The sequence below is a fragment of the Pogona vitticeps genome, chromosome 4, assembly GCF_051106095.1.
Source record: "Pogona vitticeps strain Pit_001003342236 chromosome 4, PviZW2.1, whole genome shotgun sequence".
In the NCBI taxonomy this organism is placed as follows: Eukaryota; Metazoa; Chordata; class Lepidosauria; order Squamata; family Agamidae; genus Pogona; species Pogona vitticeps.
This window is the reverse complement of record NC_135786.1, coordinates 86,833,232-86,848,172: the sequence shown is the minus strand read 5'-3', so window position 1 is coordinate 86,848,172 and position 14,941 is coordinate 86,833,232. Positions and strand designations below refer to the sequence as shown.

Here is a 14,941-nt window from a genome sequence, read left to right as displayed (position 1 = left end):
GCCCAAGTGATGGATTACAGTTTGCCCTCAATGCTTTAGAACTTTGAGACTGTAAAGTACATTTATGTGGGAGCAGCAGTTATATTCAGGAGATGCTTGTGACAGAAAGAGTATTTTTAATGAAAGGAATCATTGTGAGAGCCAATGTGTACTTGTGGTAGAGACAAGGAATTGAAACAGGATCCAGACAGAGAAGAGCAAAAGAGAGTCCACAGAGGATGTTAGAAAGGACAGGAAAGTGAATGGACATGACAAAGAAAGAAAGAAAAATTAAAAATTAAAAAAGCAAATGGGACTAGTTTAGAGAGAGATTAGATTGGAATCGGACATTGGATCCAGTTGTACTGCTTTATGGTTAGAGGTAAGAAATGGCAGCAGATCCTCTGTTGTGCTGTGCTGTACTTTGCTATCGTACTTTGTACAAATGCTTTTTATGTAGGTGGATGTTGCAATAGAAAATACTATATTATATGAAAAAAGTTGTCATTCTGCGCTTGGCAGAGTGTAGCTGCAGGACTATTTACAAATTTAGAATTTGAAAACTAGCGCTGGGTATGCATGGGGAAGAGAGTTTGAGTTATTATTTTGTGGACTAAACATACCTGGAGGTGTTCTCTTTGATATTTCAGATTAATCGTGCTCCAAGCTTTGGTACTGACCAAAAAATAGACTATGATGTGAAAAAAGGTGTTCTGATGAATGCGTTGAAACTCCTTAATATCAGGTAAACTTAACATTTACCAATTGTTCCTTTCCCTGCAAATGCTTATTAGGAAGAGGGTTAGGGAACCTGTTTATATTTGTATTACAGTGGTGCCCCGCTTGATGATGATAATCCATTCCAGGAAAATTGCTGCTAAGCGAAATCGTCGTCAAGTGAAAAAAAAAACAATTGGAATGCATTGAAAACCAGTCAATGTGTTCCAATGGGGAAATACCTCATCGCCCAGCGAAGACTGCCCATAGAGAACCACCAATCAGCTGTTAAAAATTGCTGTCTTCCGAAGCAGGGGGTTCAGAAAGCAGCCATTTTGAGAAGGGAGGGAAGCCATTTTGCAGAACTGGAAAAATAATGGCATAGCGAACAAACGGTTCGCGAAGCAGGCTCCTAATCAACATAATGTGGAAAAACCCCATTGGAACCATCATTTTGCGATTGCAATAGCAATCGCAAAAATGTCATCGTTAAGCGATTTCAACATCATGCGGGGTAAGCGTCTAGCGGGGCACCACTGTATCTGGATTTTTTTCCAGAGTAATGAAAAATGTTCTGTGTAAAGTACATGATTTTTGTTTTATTCTTTGAATGTAAACAATTGAGTCAAATTTAAAATTGCTCAGTCATTGGAGAATGTACTACAGGGGTGGGCAATTAATTTCTATGGGGGGGGCCACATGAAAAATCTGAACTGTGTTGGGGGCCAAACCAATTTGACTTAAAAATAAAATGAAACAGTGATGTTATGATAGTTTTATTATAAACTTGTTAATCTTAACAAATACTAAAGAGTTTTTCAGTGGTATGTTAAAGATAGGCAACTGATCAACTTTAGACAAAAAGCTATAAATGGTTTTGATGTTCAAAACTGTCCGCGGGATGGACAGGAGCAGCTTGCGGGCCGTATGTGGCCCTCGGGCCGCACTTTGCCCAGATCTGATGTACTAGCTTGGTGCAGGTTAAATCCTGATTTGGTTCAGTTGTGAAAAGTCTTGGCAACTTTTCTGTAAAGGAATTTGTTTAGGCAGAAATGATCATTTTGTCTCTCATCTCCAGACCTAGGTACATGAATTGATTAGTTACAGATGCTGATTTTTTTCCATGTGCTTTAAGAGATCATTTCATTCCATTTTCTAAAACAGTAAATTTTTCATCAAAGAGTTCTTCTTTTTAGAAAATGAAGTGAAATGGTTTCCCAAAGCACTTGGAAAAAATCAGTCACCAGGAATAGATGTCCTACCAGTAGAGCTATTTCAGGCTATAGAGATGGAATCTGTTAAAATCCAAATAAGAATGTGCTAGCAAATATGGAAAACAGAACAGACTGAAATGTCGACTACACATTCTGATCCCCAGAAGGGAGATAGTAAAGAACATAGTAATTGTAGGATTGATTTTTTCCATGCAAATAAATTAGTTTTCAACAAAGTTTTGCTGTATATAGAGGGAGAAGTGCTTGGTGCTTAAGCTAGATACAGAAAATGAAGAGGTACTACAGATCATCTTGTAAATGTATGTTCGCTGATGAAGTGTACCAAGAGAACTTCAAAGACAATCCATTTGTGCTTTATAAATTACAAGAAGCCTATGGCTCTATGGATTGTGAAAAGCTATGTTCTGATTGAAATGAACATGCCACAGCATTTCATTGACCAGATGTGTAACCTGTACTCTGGATAGCAAGTTAGTATGAAGACAGAACATGGAGAAACATGATGGTTTCCGGTTTAGCAAAGGTGGCAGATTTCCCTGTTTCATCAATCTGTAAGCAGAATGTACACAGAAAGTTGGATCATCTTCAGCTGGAGTAGTGAAAATTGGTGGAAGAAACATCAGTAATTAAAAATACATAGATAGCATAACACTGGCAGAAAACAGCAATGATTCGAAACTATAGCAGTTAAAAAAGAAAGTGCAGTAGAAAAACTGCAGCTGGGCTTGGAGGATTACCTAAATTCAGTGTTGACAATAAAGAAACAGAAGCTGTTGGTGATTTTTTTACACTTTGTTTACAAATCAGGGACTGCTGTGAAAAAATCAGAAGACTAACTTAGAAAGGTAGCTATGAAGGAGATACCTATAAATAAAATCAAACCTATAAAATCAAACATACACTCTTTGGGATGGGGTAATATGAGCTGATGGGACGTGGTGGCGCTGTGGGTTAAACAGCAGAAGCCTTTGTGCTGCAGGGTCAGAAGACCAGCAGTCGTAAGATCGAATCCACGCGACGGAGTGAGCTCCTGTCGCTTTGTCCCAGCTCCTCGCCAGCCTAGCAGTTCAGAGTAGATAAATAGGGACCACCTCAGTGGGAAGGTAAACAGCGTTCCGGGTCTAAGTCGCGCTAGCCACGTGACAACGGAAACTGTCTTGGGCAAACTATGGCTCTACGGCTTGGAAACGGGGATGAGCACCGCCCCCTAGAGTCGGATATGACTGACTAAATGTCAAGGGGAACCTTTACCTTTACCTTAATATGAGCTGAAATGTTCCCTCTACAGAGTAGTATGGAAAAACTAATGTTTTAAGTAAGTAAAAGTTTTTTAAATACTATTTTTAAATACTAGATTTCTGGGCCTTCTCGTGTTAAGATTAACTGAATTCAAGCAATTCATTTGATGTTAACACATTAATTCTCACACATTATTTTCAGGTTCTGTTAATCTCTACCTGAGTTTGAGTAAAATTACATTATAGAGTATACGACAATATCTTTGATTGTTCTCTTTGTGGAAATGTTTAAAGCTCCAACTAGGAGGAGGCTGCCCAGGGTTTTTTTTTTTTTTTAATTCCCATAGTCACTTTAATGAGATTTGCATTTAGTTGGATTATGGGAGTGATGCAGGGAAAGGCCTTATGCAGCTCCTCCTCTTCCTAGGACAGATTGTTAGTGTGTTACTTCCTTGCAGGAATTACCCTGACAACATGTTTACATGTGAAGCTGTGTCTTTCCAGATAAAGTGACAGCCCTCTTAGGAAGCAAAATGTGATGTATGATTGGGCTGTCTAAGCAACTGCTTCTGTGCAGCTGTTGGCATAGGATGATGACAGGACAGAGATCTTGGAATGATTTTACATATTTTCTAAATGTAGGGCGATAGGCTGTCAGGTTTATCAAATAGATCCGGCGCATAGAAAGTCATTGTGATCAAGGATGTCATATCAGGAGGTAGTAGAGCTATGTGGAATAGTAACTCTTCATTCATATTGATTTTAAATATACTTAAAGCCCAATCCTTTGTCTTTCACTAAAAGGACCCTACTTCTATTTCAGATTCTGTCTCCATTGCTCATAATGCTGAAATGCAGCTTTATAGAGAAGGTGGTGGAATCTGTATTTATTTATTTAAGATATTTTTATCCCACCTTTCTTCTTAAAAGGACCCAAGGCAGCTTCATTATAAAAATACAAATTTGTGAGCTATTTTCATTTTCCAGTTTTTTAATTAGGAGCAGTTTTGTTGTTTGTCCCTTGGATACCTTTTTTTGAGACCTAACTACTTTAGTGCTTGAAATCCGGCTTTCCCTTAGATACTTCCATTTTGGTTTTTTTCTGGTCTGTAAGTCAATTCTCAGGCTGCAAGTCAAACCTAAATTTTGCGGCCAGAGAAGTCTGTAACTCAAAAAGTCTGTAAGTCAAGCCGTCTGTAAGTCAAGGGTCCACTGGTATGCAGGTTTGGCTAGATGAGCTCTTCACCCTTCTAACATTTTAAAAGGGAATAATTAATACATGGAAGGGAGTGGGTACTCTTTGTGCAAATTCTTCCCATTTAAAATGCTTCAGTTGTTAACATTTCATGAGTTCTTCTCTTTGATGTCTTCCATTACGCTTATATGCATTGATTTTTAAAAAAAAATACTTTATGATTAGCAGAGCTTGGAATATTTCTTTTTGAAAGTAATGTGTTCCTTTTCCTGTTTATCTTTTTTGCCCCCTTTTTTTTTAAGAAAGAAAGGCAAAAGTTTTAAAAAGCAATTAATTATTAAAATAAGCTCATTATATTGCCTTGCATCAACAAGGTGCTTTTTACTTACTAGCCAGAATTCTACTGCTGTATGCATAAGATTAGCATGATCTACTATGGCTAATTGATGAGGTAACAGGCCATGGCTAGGTTGTGTGTCTGGTCAACTACGGCACTGCACGACCGAGGTGTGCCTTGGTCCCTTGTCAATGAGCTGCAACAAGCTACCCAAATCTAATGTGACCACCAATAGGATTCTAGCCGATGTTTATTAAAAATACAATTTTAAGACTAATAATTAAGAAAGGTCCCCCAATGGAAAGCACTGAAAGTAATGAGGAATAGTAAACATTGCTCATTATGGCATATATATTCAAAAGTAATGAAGTTGGCAACACTGTTATTGAAAACATAACACATTACAGGTAACATTATTATTTGCATCTTGTTATTTCTAAGCCCTGGCCCTTAGCAAGCAGGACTGGAGAATTATAATTCATTCCCCCCCCCTTGTGATCTAAATGGATATGTTATATGGCTATTCTGCCCCCCCCTTTTTGTTTTTGTTTTGGCAAAATTCTTGGTCCTTGTTAGGTAACAAAAGTTATATTCATACCTTGAAAAGCTTTGCCATTGACTCTTGTACACCAAACTGCTGCCAAAATCATAGGAGCAGGCCAAACCAGACTTTTATTTATTTAAAATATGTTTAACCCAGCTTTCTTCTTAAAAAGAACCCAAGGTGGCTTACATTGCTGGATTGCTTATTTGTCTGGATTTCTTTTATCATATCGGCTTGTAACTTCCCTTGCAGGACAAGTGATAAAAGAAGAAATTTAGCTAAGCAAAAAGCAGAGGCTCAGAAGCGACTGTATGGCCAAGGCTCAATGAAAAGGCTGTCACCAGTGTCTTCTGATTGGGAGAAGCAGCGCCGTTCCTTAGAAAGGAGGAGAGAGGAACTGGTATTGTTTTAAAGTAGTCAATAGAAAAGCTACATTTCTGCCCTCTTTTTCTCTGGGGTGTGTTCAGTCACTTCTTAAATGTTCTTGTTTTCTAGAAAGAGAGACTTGCACAAGTCCGTAGGCAGATCTCCAAAGAGGAACATGAAAACAGGCATATGGGAAATTACAGGTAACCATGTGATCATAGCTTCTTGTTCAGCACAAATCTTGGATTCATTTCTTCTGTAATAAGAAAAAAATGCTGTTTAAATCATGCTTGTACAAATATGCCATGCTGTGAGTAGCAGAAGGATGTCATGAAAACAATTGGAATAATTTAGAGGAGGTCAAGTTATTTGACTTAAAAATACAACCACCAGCAATATATTTTACTTCTGCTGCTTTGTGCAAAACCTTAGTTTTCTGAAACCATCCTTTGAGCTAGGCACTCCTTTCCTTTCTGCTGTCCAGGCTTAATTCCTTCTTACTTCCTCCCTTTTAAATTCATCTTTAAGATGGGACGTTAGCATTAACCATGGTTAGTGTTGCTGTAATTTGAAGTCTAAACCATGGTAAAAGTTGAGATGGGCTGTTACCACTAAAGCTAGGAAAAGTGCACTTTTGTGGACTACAGCTGCCAGAATATTTCACCCAGTGAAGATCCTGGCTTACAGTTTTTCACACAATGATCAAGTGTAATCAAAATTCTATCCAACTGCAACTTGATGTCACTGGCAGTTCTTGTAATAAGAGTGCACCTGCTAGGCTGCTTTAGAGAATTATTATGTGGCTACTCTAATGAACACTTAGTAGCTCTCCAGAATCTTTTAGGAAGGCATTATATATTGGGTATAGGTCAGAAACTGTCCTTAACCATAGAGGAAGCCATTTCAGACTGTCTTCCAGAAAACTGTGGGTTGCCTGGAAGCTTATGCAATTGACAGATCAATAGTGCTTGGATACGTTTTCTTGAACATTTGTCTATTACTATCACAGATACCTGGGAAGCTCCTTTCAGGAGGAAGACGATTCGCCCATCTAGTTTTTATTGTTTATTCTGACTAGATGTAGCTCCTCAGCTTCTCTGGTAGAGGTCTTTCCAAACACCACCGGCTTGATTTTTCTATGTATGTGAAGATGGCAGGGATTGGATCCTGTATGCAAAAACACTGGTTCCACTATCACTGAGCTATAGTTCCTGCCCAAGTCTTATCCCGCATAGGAATTCTGTAGTAATCATAGGTTGTATTTTTATGTATCCAAAACCACTGATATGCATGGTATATTCTAGAACAGTGATTCCCAACCTTGGGTAACCCAGGTGTTCTTGGACTACACTTCCCAGAAGCCTTCACCGCCAGCTGTGCTGGCTGGGGGTTCTGGGAGCTGCAGTCCAAGAACACCTGGATTCTAGAGCTCTGTAAAGAATAGGGAAGATAAGTGCCTACCCCACACTATGAAACCTCCTACTCTGGCCTTTCCAGTCCATTCTGTGGCAGTTGAGCAGTAGCTGTGCTACTGACATGCAAGGCAAGATGGGATGTTTTGGTGCTCACTCCAGCCTACTAGGAAGCAGAATGTGACTCATTCCTTGTGGTTTTGCTGAAAACAAAGTCATGCCCCTTCTTAAATTCACTGCTGATGCTTCTGAATCATGGATACTATATTTTGGTAATGTTTCATGCCTCATGCATACCTGCAGTTGATGTTTCAGTGAGTATTCAAAGTTTCATATTGGTGTAGAATAGTAAGTGCTGCCCCTGTCTTGCTTCTATACTTGACTAACACCTGCCCAACACCACTATTGAAATCACACGCAGAGTCATTGAACTGGAATTAGCATTCACAGTGGTTCTTTCACATTGATGATGAATGCCAAAGCTGCAACCCAAGGATCATCTTGGTTTAGTTTTGTGCATAAGCCACTGGAATAATCTTGTACGCACTTCCTATCTAAGTAAACGGAACCTTCATTATTCTGTTGTTGCATGACTTGTTTGCTTCAAAATGTTGATCCTTGTCTTTATGTCATAGTTTTTCTTTTTCTTTGGCTAAACTACAGACGTATTTATCCCCCGGATGACAAGCTGCTGCTTGAAAAATATGAAGGTTTGTTAGCTGCTGCCTTTCACACATTCCTTTCAGGGAGAGCAGCTTCACTTCAACGAGAAATGAACAACCCTCTGAAAAGAATGAAGGTACTGATGAGTGAATCTGTTGACATCCTCCTGGCATTTCTTCCAGCTTTTGATACTGTGCAATATCAACCTCTTTCGAAATGGAAGAGATGTGGAATATTTTTTCAGCACTCCCCCACTCACCTTTCCAAACTTATAGTTCTCTCTGACCTGTGCTCAGAGACTCATTGTGGAGGAAAGATATATCTGAGATAAGATTTATTTAGCCATTATGAATTCAGGAATTCATGTATGCTGAGCAGAACCATCTTTTTCTGATCTTGTTGCTGTTCTACCAGTGGTCCTCCACTATCTACATGCATCAGGACTCTGGTTATTCAGAGTGCTTACTCGTAAAGAGAGCACGCACAGATAATACAGATCTCTCTGTTCATACTTGTCTTGAACATGTAGATGGGTGATGAAACCAGGAATGAAGGTGGCAAGGCTAGAGCTCTGTATGTGGTTGACATACATGAACTCATCATATATGAACAGGTGTGCAATATAGATTAATTCTATGCTTTGATTAGATCCGTGGTTCCCAACCTTGGCTCTCCAGATGTTATTAGACTACAACTCCCAGAAATCCTGGCAAGCACAGCTAGTGGTGAAGGCTTCTGGGAGTTTTAGTCCAGGAATTTCTGGGGACCCAAGATTGGGAACCACCGTCTCAGACCATACACTTATCTACCTAATGTAGAAATTCTGCAGGCTACTAGTTGTGCTCAGTATGTCTTCAGTGAATTTGCAAGAGCCTTCTAAAGAGAAAGACACATATGGGTTTCTGCATTTCCAGGCATTCTGCTAGACTGGGGTGAGCAACCTGTGATCTTTAAAATACTATTGACACCCGCCCTCAGCAGGGAGAGGAACAGTGGGAGCCAAACTTGAGTCATAAGCTTTCCATCCCTCTCATACATGAGGGAAACCTTCTGGTGGCTTGATTGTTGAATGGCAACCAAGCTTTAAATGAAACGCTAATCTAAACCATTTCTTTTTGGTCCAATGTTCTTCATATGTAAAGCTGTCTTATGTTCCAGCTTGTGGCTTTTCAGTGTTGCCACCAGACCATTGCCAATAGGAATGGGGCTTTAGTTGGGAAAGAAAGAGCCTCTTTCTTTCATTATAATGGTCTTATTGGTTTTCACAAACGTTTTGTTCAAATGAAGGAGTAGTAAATGAAAATTTCATATCTTTCATTTCCTATCTTTTGTTTGTTCTTTCTTGCACCCAGTATCTGTCTGATTAAATTGCCAGGAAAATATTTAATCACATAGTGTTGTGATGGCTGCTGTTAGCAGCTAATTAGAATGCCACTGCTTAAGGAATACCTTCAAGAGGAAGCTCTTACTTTATCTGCTGTGAGCAAGCTTGCTTACTCACCCAGAGAGGTAGATTGTATTTTGGACCGCTTATGCAGCCTTCTGGCGTGATCTATTTTGCAGTGGTCACACAACATACGAGGAATTGCTCTCCAGCCCAATCCCAATTTGTATACAAGCTGGACCCTTTGGGTGCAGCTGTAGCGCTACTACTTTTGGGGGCTGGGCTCAAACGATTCCCTAGCAGATGGAAGAGTCACTTTAAGGGAGATCATTCCCTGCAAAGTGACCTTTTCTGATGTGATCATATGCGTGCCTTTCCAGCCATTTGAGCAGACTCTTTGTCATTGCCTTCCACCCCTGCTGCCAGCCTGCCCCCCCCATTCCATTGGAGAGACTTCCTAGCCAGCTACCTCTCCAGTTTCCCCCTCAACCAGACCTTTTTTGTAGTGCTTTGTCATCTTGAGCAGCTCTTCCTCCTCCATATAAACGTGGACCTGCCACTGAGCTGGCCATTTGAGACTCACTTGGAGGGTACTGCAAGGAACCAGTCCCTTTGGTATCAGACAAAAGGAACCATGCACAAAACAATTGAAAACAAAGCATCACCTGAAAGGTAACGAAACCAAACCAAATTGAAAGTTTTTGGTGTGTTCCTCCTTCGTAGCTGATAGTGAGGGATAATGGAAGTTCAGGAACAGCTAGAGAGCCACAGACTGCCTGAATAGAAATTCTGGCTGTAGTGTAAGTGAGCTGGCCTCATATTGCTTTAACATTTAGGGTTGAAGATTTTATCTGTAGTACATTTGGGATCAAATTTTGGAGCATCAATAGCAGATAGTAACATCAGAGTAATGTTAGCTCAACCCAACTAATTGTTGTTATTGTTTAGTCGTTTAGTCGTGTCCGACTCTTCATGACCCAACTAAATGACTAAACAACAACAACAATTAGTTGGGTTGAGCTAACATTACTCTGATGTTACCATCTGCTATTGATGCTCCAAAATTTGATCCCATATTTTGCTCCTATAAATAAATAAATCCTATAAATTGGTGTGGACCTGGTTTTGGAATCTAGCTACCGTTTGATAAGAAACGACATTCCATGCTCCTAATATGTCAGTTACTGCCTGCCTCCTTGTTTTTATAGTAATCCAGGGATTTATGTTTTCAGGAAGAAGACATATTGGATCTCTTGGAACAATGTGAACTGGATGATGAGAAACTAATGGGGAAATCTGTTAGACCACGTGGCCCAAAGGTATTTGACTAAACAATTTGACACATCTCTCTGCATGGGAAGAGATTGAAATGTGGAGTAGGTAGAATTGGGGCATGCAGCAGGATGACTATGTGAAGCTATAAATAGCAATTTATGTGGTATGTATTTGGACCATGAAGAGCATGCTCTGTTTCTGGAGGAAAATTTCAATTAAGCTGTGTTTTCCTTTTGCAGAGATAATAGACTGTCAGAAGCTGCATAGATTTGTGTTTTTCTATGTTGAACTGGCTATTTATGGCCACCAGAGGGCACATTCCACTTTTGTACTAGAGTTCCTTTATGCTCATTAATAGCAATCAAATGCTTTTATGCCCACTACAATGGCACCTCTTCTAGATATGGCTTGTTGGTGTAATGTCAGAATGAAGTTCACACATATACACATTATTCTTTTATTCGCTCTTCCCTACTGAAAACAGAAGGTTTTTTTTAACCTGAGCATGAGTACCCTTTGGAGAAGTGCTTGATCGAAGTTGAGCAATAGAAAAAATGACTACAAATACACAAACAGTTAAACAAGCAGAGAAGTCATGTAAGACCAAGTTTCTAAAGAGTATGATTGGTGCTTCATTTCTTCTCTCTCTCTCTCTCTCTCTCTCTCTCTCTCTCTCTCTCTCTCTCTCTCTCTCTCTCTCTCTCTCTCTCTCTCTCTCTCTGTCTCTCTCTCTCTCTCTCTCTCTCTCTCTCTCTCTCTGTTCTCTAGTTTCAGGCAGTGCTGTGTAGAATAGATCTAGCTTAAAAGGATGTTATGTATTGCAGTAGAGTATAAGGAGACTGGAGCACTCCAAACTGGACATATATCTTGAAACTTGTACTCCTGGTCTGGATAAATGGTGTAGAATCAAAGTGTAATGATCTGAAGGGCCACACAATCAGCTATTAAAGTATAAGAATGCCATCAGATAGAGCATAATCAACTCTTGCTCCTCTGTATTCTCGAAGGCTTGCTTCGCTCCTTTTCCATCTGTTTTTCCCTATTAGCACTTTTGTGTATCAGACTCTGCAAAAGCCTTTGACTGTGTGGACCACAGCAAACTATGGCAAGTCCTTAAAGAAATAGGAGTGCCTGACCACCTGAGAAACCTATACGTGGGATAGGAAGCAACAGTTAGAACTGGGTATGGAAACACTGATTGGTTCAAAATTGGGAAAGGAATACGACAAGGCTGTATATTGTCCCCCTGCTTATTTAATTTATATGCAGAATACATCATGTGAAAGGCCAGACTGGAGGAATCCCAAGTTGGAATTAAGATTGCCAGAAGAAATATCAACAACCTCAGATATGCAGATGATACCACTCTGATGGCAGAAAGTGAGGAGGAATTAAAGAACCTCTTAATGAGAGTGAAAGAGGAGAGTGCAAAAAATGGTCTGAAGCTCAACATAAAAAAAACCCTAAGATCATGGCCACTGGTCCCATCACTGCCTGGCAAATAGAAGGGGAAGATATGGAGGCAGTGACAAATTTTACTTTCCTGGACCCCATGATCCCTGCAGATGGTGATAGCAGACACGAAATTAAAAGACACCTGTTTCTTGGGAGGAAAGCAATGACAAATCTCGATAGCATCTTAAAAAGCAGAGACATCACCTTGCCAACAAAGGTCCCCATAGTCAAAGCTATGTTTTTTCCTGTAGTGATGTATGGAAGTGAGAGCTGGACCATAAAGAAGGCTGACCGCCAAAGAATTGATGCTTTTGAATTGTGGTGCTGGAGGAGACTCTTGAGAGTCCCCTGGACTGCAAAGAGAACAAATCTATCCATTTTGAAAGAAATCAACCCTGAATGCTCACTGGAAGGACAGAACCTGAAGCTGAGGCTCCAATACTTTGACCATCTCATGAGAAGAGAAGACTCCCTGGAAAAGACCCTGATGTTAGGAAAGAGTGAAGGCAAGAGGAAAAGGGTACGGCAGAGGACGAGACGGTTGGACAGTGTAATCGAAGCTACCAACATGAATTTGACCCAACTCCAGGAGGCAGTGGAAGACAGGAGAGCCTGGCATGCTCTGGTCCATGGGGTCACGAAGAGTCGGACACGACTTAACGACTAATTAACAACAAAAGTTAATATGTGAATGTGCTTCTATGGCAATTTACCCATATACTAGCAGTGGTCTTTTACATGAGATATGTATAATATCTCATGTATAATATCTCATGACAACACTCTTTTGCTGTTTCCCCAGAAAGACATACTTTTTCAATTATATCATTATAATGGACAATAAGAATGCCAGAAATTAAATAGTCAAATCAGATAAAGTTCAGGTTTTTTATTTTCATTTTGTTTTGTTTGTTTTTGCTATCCCTACATCAATATTCCTTCCCCTTTCATTGCCTTCTTTCCTGAAGGTTAGGGCAATGTACTGACCTTTTTTCCTTGTTCTGTCCAATATCATAGAATAAGGCTAGACATTGTGTTGGGAGATAACACTCAGCATTATGTGGCAGAGGCCTTGGTCTTGTGAATGCTCCCTTCTCCTCTCTTCCTCTGGCACAGCTATGAGGAGATAGGAAACTGGGGGTGGTCGTTTACTTCCATTTTTAATTAACCACAGTTTGTCATTTCATCTGAATCAGAACAGATTGTGGTTAATCTTCACTGTAGTTTAAACCAGTGGTTCTTAACGTGGGTGATAATGCCCCCCAGGGGGTGATTTCATTTTTCAGGGGGGCGATAGAACGAAAAGGGGCGGTGTGGGGGCGCTGGAGCAGAAGGGGGCGGTAGGGGGGCCCTGGAGCAAGCCAAACCTGTTAAGATGGCTGCAGCCTTTTTACAGTGTGCATGAATATATATTTTCCTCCAATCTTAATTTAGTTTCAGAGTTTTCATCTTGAAATTTTTAGTTCCTGCATTGTGGTTTGTTTTTATGCCCTTTTTATATTTCTTTTTGCATCTTAAAATTCGATTGCAACTAAATCATTAAATGTTTTTGGGGGCATTTCATTTTCTTGGAATTGAATTTTGTTTTCAGGGGTCATTGGATTTAAGTGTAATAAATAAATAAATAAATAAATAAATAAATAAATAAATAAATAAATAAATAAATAAATAAATAAATAAATAAATAAATAAATAAATAAATAAATAAATAAATAAATAAGAAAAATATCATCACCATGGGGAGGGGGGCGGTGATAACTTCCTCAATGGCTCAAGGGGGCGTTTCTTTCAAAAAGGTTAAGAACCACTGGTTTAAACTATCAAGTTTTGGAACCCATCAAATGTTTTGGGCAGGAATTCCCATCCCCTGACCATTTGGTATACTAGCTGGACTTGGGTCAAAGCGTCTGGTGGTAACAGAGTGCGAATCCCATCTCAGTATCAAACAAATGTCAAACCTTGGCTTGTTTTCCTCATCATTCTTCCTAACTTTGGATCCCCAGATATTGTTGAGAGGTCTAATACTGCTCCCCCTTCAATAGTTTTACATTCTTCTTATTCTGTGAACACAGGTGGTGGCGGTGATTGCTAATTCACTTTTATTTTATAGCATGGTTAACCTCCATGATATTTTATTTTAGGGTAGAATAAACTTGTAAACACTCCTATCATTTGCTTCTTACTTCTGTGGGATGCCAACTTAACAGAAGGGATTCAGTGTATTCTCGAAGGCTTTCACAGCCCAAATCCGATGGTTGTTGTAGGTTTTTCAGGCTGTTTGGCCGTGTTCTGAAGGTTTTTCTTCCTAATGTTTTGCCAGTCTCTGTGGCTGGCATCTTCAGAGGACACAAGTTAGAACTCTGTCTGTGTTCTGGTGTAGTGTGTGGGATAGACAGAGTTCTAACTCCAGTCCTCCGAAGATGCCGGCCACAGAGACTGGGAAAACATTGGGAAGAAAAACCTTCAGAACACGGCCAAACAGCCCGAAGAACCTACAACAACCACAGGAGGGATACAAGTTCTTGGAAGCATTTTAGGGCATCTCAGAATCCTCAGCTGATTGTGTTGCGTAGTAATAGGAAAATAAATGGTTCATTTTATGCCAAGTGACCTACCTTTCCCTGTGGAATCATCAGGGAAAAAAACATCAGCCAGCAGAAAGATGAACAGTCATAGCTTGGAAAGGCAGTGGGGGCAGCACTCTGGCAACAAATGATACGTTCCAAGAGGATTGTTCATGCTGATGTTCTGTTTTGTGTCTATAAAAGGAGGAAGGACAATGATCTGACCTTGTCTATTGTTTCTGTGGCTGTTTTCCATCTCACAGTTTTGCTTTCTCATTCCTTATATTTGGAAAGATAAATGACCTAGACTGGATACAATGTCCCCCATGCATATGGGATTACAATGAGATTTACCAGCCCAAGTCTTGTTTCAATTGCTTAGAGTTTTATTCCCAATTGTGTGGTGGTGTTTCAGTCTAGTTGCAAACCTACATTGTAATAGCTTCTGTTGGAACATTACATTAATGAACAAGAGCATGCATTGAACTTTGAAAGATGTGAAAAAGCAAGCAGCTCATATAAATCAGGTGGACTCACATTACTCTCCTCCCACCATATTCGCCAGGATTCAAAATGT

At 39.8% G+C, this 14,941-nt stretch overlaps 1 protein-coding gene across 9 annotated transcripts in view; it reads left to right on the top strand.

The window, feature by feature from the left end:
* The window catches only part of TTLL7 (tubulin tyrosine ligase like 7), a 114,044-nt gene that overhangs the window by 53,876 nt on the left and 45,227 nt on the right, over positions 1–14,941 (top strand). For all 9 annotated transcript variants that reach the window (XR_013544496.1, XM_072997875.2, XM_078392191.1 and 6 more), the window contains exons 10-14: positions 630–724; positions 5,498–5,645; positions 5,741–5,814; positions 7,687–7,822; positions 10,303–10,389. Coding sequence is in view for 8 of the 9 variants with exons in the window: in XM_072997875.2 (XP_072853976.2) it covers positions 630–724; positions 5,498–5,645; positions 5,741–5,814; positions 7,687–7,822; positions 10,303–10,389 (540 nt within the window). In the remaining variant the exon portion in view is untranslated. The remainder of the gene's footprint in view (positions 1–629; positions 725–5,497; positions 5,646–5,740; positions 5,815–7,686; positions 7,823–10,302; positions 10,390–14,941) is intronic.